At 42.7% G+C, this 8569-nt stretch overlaps 1 protein-coding gene across 1 annotated transcript in view; it reads right to left on the bottom strand.

Moving 5' to 3' along the window:
• Nucleotides 1–8569, bottom strand: part of LOC141108809 (estradiol 17-beta-dehydrogenase 11-like) — a 64056-nt gene continuing 55487 nt past the window's right edge. Inside the window, exon 7 of the mRNA XM_073600763.1 lies at nucleotides 1–2032. Coding sequence (XP_073456864.1) covers nucleotides 1942–2032 — 91 coding nt within the window. The 3' untranslated portion in view covers nucleotides 1–1941. The remainder of the gene's footprint in view (nucleotides 2033–8569) is intronic.

Below are 8569 nucleotides of genomic sequence, written 5' to 3'. Positions count from 1 at the left end.
TTTTATTTTAACAAAGTACAACTTTTATTGGTACAATGACAGAAATAGCACTATGACAACTTAATACAGCAATAAAAGTAATGGTCCCCAGTAATTAAACTATTAAACAAAATTATATAAAAAACAAAACAAAAGTGAAACTATTACAGTTTTAAAATACAGTATCAATGTAAACGGTTGTGTAAATTCTGAGTATGTCTCTAATATTCAGAGTATAGGTTTGGAAAACACATATGGATTCCTCCCCTGAAGCTGCAGCAGTAGGGGCTAGATTTTCATTTAAAAGATAACTTGTTCTTTATGCAAAATGCTGTCAAACTGGCAGACATTATAATTGTAAAGAGAACAGTCGATCATGCATTATAAAATAGCAAAGCCACGGTGAAATTAAAGTGTTACTAAACCCACAACAGTAAAATCTGTCTGTATATGCAGCATCGCATACTTGTTATACTCACTGTGGAACTTAGAGCCCTTGCACACTGGGGCGGTTTGCAGGCGCTATTGCGCTAATAATAGCGCCTGCAAACCGCCCCCCGAAAGTGCCGCTACTTTCATTCCAGTGTGCAAGCCCCGAGGGCTTGCACACTGGAGCGATGCGCTGGCAGGACGGTAAAAAAAGTCCTGCTAGCAGCATCTTCGGAGCGGTGAAGGAGCGGTGTGTATACCGCTCCTGCCCATTGAAATCAATGGGACGGCGCGGCTATACCGCCGGCAAAGCGCCTCTGCAGAGGCGCTTTGCGGTGGTATTTAACCCTTTCTCGGCCGCTAGCGGGGGGTAAAACCGCCCCGCTAGCGGCCGCATACCGACGGTAAAACGCCGCTAATAATAGCGGCGTTTTACCGCCGACGCCGCCCCCGCCCCAGTGTGCAAGGGCTCTTAAGGGGGTTAATCCTCTGCATTGTGTAAAAAGGCTGTTTTATCCTGTATGCACAGATCCTCCCCCTCCTGCAATGTCTAGTTTGGGAAGGCCAGCTAACACACAGGCAATAGCCAACCTGCACATGCTCAGTTGTGTATTTTATGCTGGTGTATGGTCTTTTCAGTCTTTAAAGCAAAAGGGATACCTGGGCATATTCTAGGCAACCCTTCCGGGGTTATGTGAACCCATTGCAGGATCCAACAAATTTCCTGATCTTGAATACTTCTGGAAGCATTTTTAGCTCTTCTTCTGGTAAAGTGAGGCAAACCAGTCTGTTTCAGCAAAGGATCCATTGAAGTTTCTAATTAACCGGCAATTGACATTCTGCACTTAAGAATGTCGCAGATAGGCATCTTATCTGTATATCTGTGCCCCATTGGGGAATTTCTCCCTTTTTTCCCATGTTTTAATCAGGGCAGTTAATGAGAGAGCATCTTCAATTGGGACAGAAGCGGTAAAAGACAATTTTTATAGAGTGAGAAAGAATTAGAACCTGTGATAGCAATTACATCTGTCTATTTCCCAAAACTAAATTTGACATACTCCTATACAGACCTAAGGATGAAAGAATCATTTGGCCAACACCAGAAATGTTTTCTGAAGCATTCCCTTTGGCCGCAATGTGCCCTATGATGTAATTTACAGAGCTGCAGGGAACAAATAGGAAGACATCCTTGAGCCTAATACTGCAAATTCATGATTCAACACCCCTCCCCATGGACTACATTTTCACCCACATAATGCAAATCAAATTTTAAACCTAAAAAAAAGATTTGCCTTCGCTAGTATTTGCCGCCGGCAGGGTAAACAACCACCAAATAAAGAGAAATTTAAGCTGGCAAATTTACCCTAAATGTTCTTCCTAATTATCAATATGCCCCTTAATTTAGGTAATCTTACTTTAGTAAACAGAACCTGATTGACATTTATGCACTTTGTATTTCAGTTTTACATTTATGAAGTCTTACTACATATACCTGATAATATGAGTATATGGAAAAAAGCTGTAGATGTCATTTTATTTGTCCTTGTCAATGCGTCGTACTTTGGCATCAAATTTTACGCTGCTGAAGGCATTTAAAGCTTTCAAAGCCCGTTCTGGTACCATTCTATAAAAAGGAAGAATGAAAAAATATATTTACAAATGTTTATGTAGTGATCAATTGTATTAGACAGTTTATACCCAGGGGGCTACATGAGCTGATGACTGGGCACTGAGGGCTTACAGTGGATTTAAAGCCTAAACATTTTTTACCTTAATGCATTCCTTGCATTAAGGTAAAACATGTTTAGGCATCAGTATCCCCCCTCACACCGCACCCCACCCCCTTTTGCTTACCTGAGCCCTCATTCAATCCAGTGCTGCGTCCGTCTGCAGTTCTTCTCTCCCCTCGCTTCCTGGTCATACAGGCTTTGCTATGACAGCGGGAGCCATTGACTCCCACTGTTGTCAATCAAAGCCAGTGGTGAGGGAGTGGGGAGAGGGGCCGAGCCCCACTGTCTGTGTCTTAAGATGCAGACAGTGAGGCTCAGGAGCGAACCCACATGAGTAGCCTTCTATGAGGGCACTTGCCAGAGAGAAGGAGCTGAGAGCACCGGCGGGGGGGACTTGAGAAAAGGAGGTTTGGGACCGCTCTGTGCATTTCCATTGCACAGAGCAGATAAGTATAAACCGGTTATTTATTTATTTATTTTTAAGCATTTACAATCACTTTAAAACCCAGGCAACTCAAGAAATAGATACTGAGCAGATAACACCTGTTAGGATTGGTCCTGATCATTTGATATTCACTCATTTATTTATTGCGATACTGCAGGGGTGATTTACCAGATTCTGTGCCCATGTGGTAAAATATAGATGAGCAAAACAAAGCATTAATTGCCTGTAAGAATAGGAGAATACATTTGTGATATTGCTAATAAAAAGTAATAAGCCCATTGACACAGCATTTTGAAGAATTTCATTGTTCAAGTCCCAAGGTTAAAAAGTAAACCTTGGAAGGATGTTGTTCAACTGTAGAGAGTCTAGAGAAGGGTAGCAAAGCTAAAAAAGGGACCAGAGGATCTCCATAAACTGTATTACTGCGAGAAAACATTTTAATCCAAGGTCTGTAAAGAAGGCACGCAGCCACACAATGAAGCTTGAAGAGAAGGGATTCCATCTTAAACTGCATAACTTCTTTACTGTTAGAATGGTGAGGATGTGGAACTCCCCTTCACTGTTGGTGGTGTCAGTAGGGAGTGTAGATAAATTCTAAAAACTTTTAGATGCATTTCTTAGCAAACTCAATGTACAGGCATACCGAAAATGGTAGTGACATAAACACACACATCCTCACATTTAGGTTGTACAGGATGGACCAGTGTTTTTATCCAACCTTACCAACTATGCCGGTATGATATTAATGTTTATGTGATGCATTTGCACATCTGTAGGGCCTTGTCTTCAATAATTGCTTTTGGCTCACAATAAAGTGATTGCATCTGTGTGGATCTGTAGACTTAATTGCTACCATTTGGTTAAAATGTCATTTTTACAAAAACCTGCATGCTTAAGCATGTTTCTTTAAGAGAGGGTGTTCTATATAGCTCCTCTATTGGCTTAAAATGATTCATGTCAATGCGTATGGTGACACTTGATAAATGTCCATCCCTATTACTTGAAGCACATCGGTGTAGGAACTCACAAGCTGCCCTGTACACCAGCTGTTTAGCAGTGTTTGATTACAATGAAGCCAGCTTGCAATTTATATAACTACAGGGAGGTCATGTTATTTACCTTCCCAACTCAACAGGCCAAATTTTTTGCTGATTCCTACTTGTTTCTATTTTGAAGAAATAGCTTTATATTTGACCATGTCCTCTGCAGAGTAATTCTAATTAGAATGATTAGGAGGGCCTGGTTCATTACAATCAGCTGATGCACTTTCAGTGTTCTGATGAGAGTCAGTGTCTGCAACCCTTTAGCATTAACCTTTAGGGAGTATTCCCAAAAATGAAGTTTCTGTTGCAGATGATGCCTAAAATCGGACTTGTATCTTAGTGCAGATTTCTGGGTAATTCATTGAGTCAATCACACAAACCGGGAAATTACATTTTGCCACATTGCTTTGAATTTTACAGAAAATTACAAAGCTACAGATTGAAATGGAAAAATCATTTTTAGTAACATAAAATTACAGTATGGCTTGTGTAGCAATTATATATGCTATATAAATGTTTTTGTTTGCTATATTTTTTTCAAAAAAAGCGTAGTTACCCTTTACACCTCCTGCTCTTATGCGCTTCCTCAGTGTATGTCTTTGTTGAATGTGCCTTTGCACACATGAAATTGATGTTATGTTACTGGCTTTTTGTGGGCAGGCCCTACTCATCCTGCACACGGGGGTACCTCTTTTTGTGTACATGCTCACTAATGCCCAGGACCAGACAGGGCCGTGGTCATGTTAAGATTAACATTAAGGTGGAATCCTGACTTAGAAGTGAGCCGTACACATTGTACAGCTGTGTAACAACATATAGATTCCCCTTTGTGAAACACTCTGTCCCATATCGCTGCACACCTTGTCTTCCAGAATGTAGCATTTTGAGGGTGTGACAGACCTAGCCGGGAGAGAGACTTTTGGAGGGGACTGAATGCTAGCCTCTTGCCGATCGATCGTGGGCCCTGGCATTTGGGGGAACGGTGCTCTTTGTGAGCTGTATGCCTGGGGACCCTTGAGGTGGTATTACTGTGGATTCGGGTCCTGGCCCCCCCAGGACACACAGACTCTGGGGACCCTGGATTTGCCATATTAGGAATAGTGGCTGATTCATAATGCTGGGACAAATACTGTTAGGAGATGCTGATGTCAATTCCAGCACCTGTCTGTCTGTTGCCTGCTAGAATGTGTATTGTAAATAAGTCTCTAGTATTGGATCTAAGAGTCATTAGATCCCCATTGTTGTTTGTGTTAATTAACTCTGCTATTGTGATAATGTTGATTGGGTTTTCTGAGCTACAAGACGGCCAGTCTGGCCTAAAGGTCATGTCTGAGTCATCTAGGCTGTCTAAAGGGATTAGTTAATTAGCCCATGTTAATTAGGTTTCTGGTCACAGGTGTATGTTCAGAGTAATATAGGCAGGAGGTATACACCTCCTCTTTTACTCTATAAAAGAGCCTGTATTTTTCAATAAAAGAGATTCCTGGTTGAACTTACATACAGCCTGCATGGTGTTTGTTCTGAGCTACACAACTGGATTAAAACGGCACATAGCTGTAGTTCTAGTCCCGGAGCATCGGATGACCGAACCATCAGATGTTGCGATCTGCAGTCTGATTCTATAGCTGCAGAGGAGTGTTGGGAACCAAGCGAGCAGGGGCTTGTTACAGAGGGTGACACCACTAAGCCTGTGTCCTGCTCCAAAAGTCTAGCTTTCCTCTGCCACCTCACTTCCAGTGACAGAATGGGATCCTGCCGTGCACTAAGCGCAGACCTCATGTGTGCATTTAATTAACTCCTTCAACTCTCCAGTACCATGCGGTTAGGCCTTTGGGGTCTCCGTACTGCAAGTTCAGTCCAGATTGCTTTTTGGGAAACCAAACCCTTAGGGAGGTAGTCAGAGCGTCGACCCCCTTGCTTCCGGAAAACCCGTCACTCATGCCCAGTACCACTCTTCGCTGTCTGACTGCTATTACATTCCCACCAGTCCATGGTTACCTGTAGAGCTTACATTCTTCCCACCAAATCCTCTGTTGAGTTAACCCTTTTGTAGTGGCCTTCCGTCCCTTGCTCTTCACCTCTTGTGGGTTTTATAGGCCCTGTTCTTCTGACACATGATGTACCTCCATGCACACCTTTGAATAACTTCAGACCAAGGACAAAGCAGCTGAACAGACTTTACTTAAAAAACCCGGGAATACAGTCCAACTATGTATTACAGTTCCTTCCTGACTAACTAGACACAGGCTGCCTGGTGTGTACCTTCCCAGAGGTAATAGTCCTTGAGAAGTAGAGTCCTTACCAGTGGCGGCCCATTCATTAGGGGCGCACGAGCGCCACCCCCCCATCCATGCATCCGGCCCCCTAATCTACATGCAGGGCACTGGACGCATGGATTCCAATGGGTTTTTTTTTTAAGCACGTGATTAGAGCCTTAGGCAATAATAGGCTTCAAAAGAGAGTGATCTCGGGGCGCAGAGCACTGTGCCCTGGGCCCACCCAGTTGTGTGACAAAAACGAATGAATATTCGCTATTATCAAAATGATTCTCCTCCCAGACAATCAGGAAGCAGGTCCTGAGACCCCTTTCCCGAGTGGCCAAAAGGAGAGGCTATCCTATTGGCCTAGGAAGAGGGAGGAAACACACAGCCAGGGGAGCTGCACAGCCGGAGGAGACGCAGGGGAAGCCCGACCGACCCACCAGCCACTGTTTTCAGGGATGGCTCACCCACAGTGGCTTAGCCACATGCAGCACTCCCCTACATCCTCAAGCTTGGCCTCCCGATTCTCCCCATGCAGGCTGCAGACACTGAGCAGAGCCCTCCCCCTTTTATATACAACGCAAGGTGGAGGGCAGAGCCCAGAAAATGTAAGGTGCAAAGAAACATTTAACTTCTTCCCACCTGGGTAACTAACAACCCAACCTGCCTACAAGCCTGATATCAGTAACTGGAAACAGCTTGGAGGAACTGCAATGGGATATTAAACACTAAGCTGGCGTGACAAGCATACAGTCAGGTCCATAAATATTGGGACATCAACACAATTCTAATCTTTTTGGCTCTATACACCACCACAATGGATTTGAAATGAAATGAACAAGATGTGCTTTAACTGCAGACTTCCAGCTTTAATTTAAGGGCATTTACATCCAAATCAGGTGAACGGTGTAGGAATTACAACAGTTTGTATATGTGCCTCACGCTTTTTAAGGGGCCAAAAGTAATGGGACAGATTAACAATCATCCATCAAACTTTCACTTTTTAATACTTGGTTGCAAATCCTTTGCAGTCAATTACAGCCTGAAGTCTGGAACGCATAGACAGCACCAGACTCTGGGTTTCATCCCTGGTGATGCTCTGCCAGGCCTCTACTGCAACTGTCTTCAGTTCCTGCTTGTTCTTGGGGCAGCGACGGACCTGTCAGAGCACCGCTCTCCCCTATGAGGGATCAGGTGATGACGGACCATAAACGGATGGAAAAGTAGGGTTTTCCTCCGTTACACTTTTCGGTTCAGAGCGGGTCGGATGTCAGCGGACATGTCACCGCTGACATCCGACGCTCCATAGGGATACATGTATGTCCGTTTTTCATCCGAAAATGGAAGGATGAAAAACGGACATACGGATCCCCCGTGTGAAAGAGCCCTTAAGAAAATGGGGATTATATTGTGTTTCTATGTTGCTGGGTATTGCAGATGATATTTTTTTTTTTTACTGAAAATATATGTTTGCTAAACAGTTATGCAATGATTGTGTCATGTGAACATTTGAAACTACTATTCTGCAGGTCCTCTGATTTTGGAAAATATATTTTATTTTGGGGGCTATAAAAATTATTTCAGTTTTGACATATGTGTATTATGTTCTGTAAATTATTTTTAAAAAACTGTTACAGCATCTTGTGAAAGGGTAAAAGTGTATTCAAGCCCTAGCATTACTTTTATTTGCTCTCTTTTGGTCTGGAAAGTATAGCACTGAAAGCACTGTCGATACTGCCAGAAATACAATTAAATTGTAACTTTTTGTAGTGAGCTGACAATGCTACACTAAAAATTTTTAACACTATTATCAAGATTGCTTGAGTTTCCTCTGAACTACGAGCCCCCCCCCCCCCCCCTTTATGTTGACTGGGAGAGGTGGAAGGGAAATATGTTCTATGGTCCTTACAAATTTCCTGTCCTAAGATGATAATGTTATTCCTACATAGATATAGCACAGTTAGGCAGGCCATACATGGGTCTGTCTTTCGAGAATCTTATCTAAGAATTTCCGTTTGAATTCCGCACCATTAGTGGGCTGCAGCAACAGCCGATTTTCGTGCGGCCATCGAATTTGGGTAATTGGGCAGGTTGGAAATTTTTTAAAAAACAAATGATTTTCTAATCAATGATGGGAAAATCGTGCGAGAAATGTAATCGAAAAAAATGCGCATGTGCAAGAAAAGAAAAATTCCCCGAAAAAAAAAAGATTCCCAGACATGAAAATTTTTTTCTGTGGCAACATGAGCTGAAATTGAATGCTTGGTTGGCTGAATTTCGAAATTAATGGTGGCACCATTGGATCACAAAATGCACAAAATTTCTGATTTTCAAAAATTTTTGAAATTCGACCATGTATGGCCAACCTACGTGAGCACTGTCATCATAGTATGCTATTACCAGGTGAAAGTAAAGGGATCTTCCATCCGCTACAGCAGGGATATGCAATTAGTGGACCTCCAGCTGTTGCAGAACTACAAGTCCCATTAGGCATAGCAAGACTCTGACAGCCACAAGCATGACATCCAGGGGCAGAGGCATGATGAGACTTGTAGTTATGCAACAGCTGGAGGTCTGCTAATTGCATATTCATGCGCAACAGTATATTTTTGTTCTTGGGTTTAGATACATTTAAAAACAATAAGTAATTTCTGAAGTAAACTAATCAAGGTATTTGATTAT

Source organism: Aquarana catesbeiana, linkage group LG01 (genome assembly GCF_042186555.1).
Source record: "Aquarana catesbeiana isolate 2022-GZ linkage group LG01, ASM4218655v1, whole genome shotgun sequence".
Lineage (NCBI taxonomy): Eukaryota > Metazoa > Chordata > Amphibia > Anura > Ranidae > Aquarana > Aquarana catesbeiana.
Note: the sequence above shows the minus strand (reverse complement) of the source record. Positions and strands in the feature narration are given on the sequence as shown.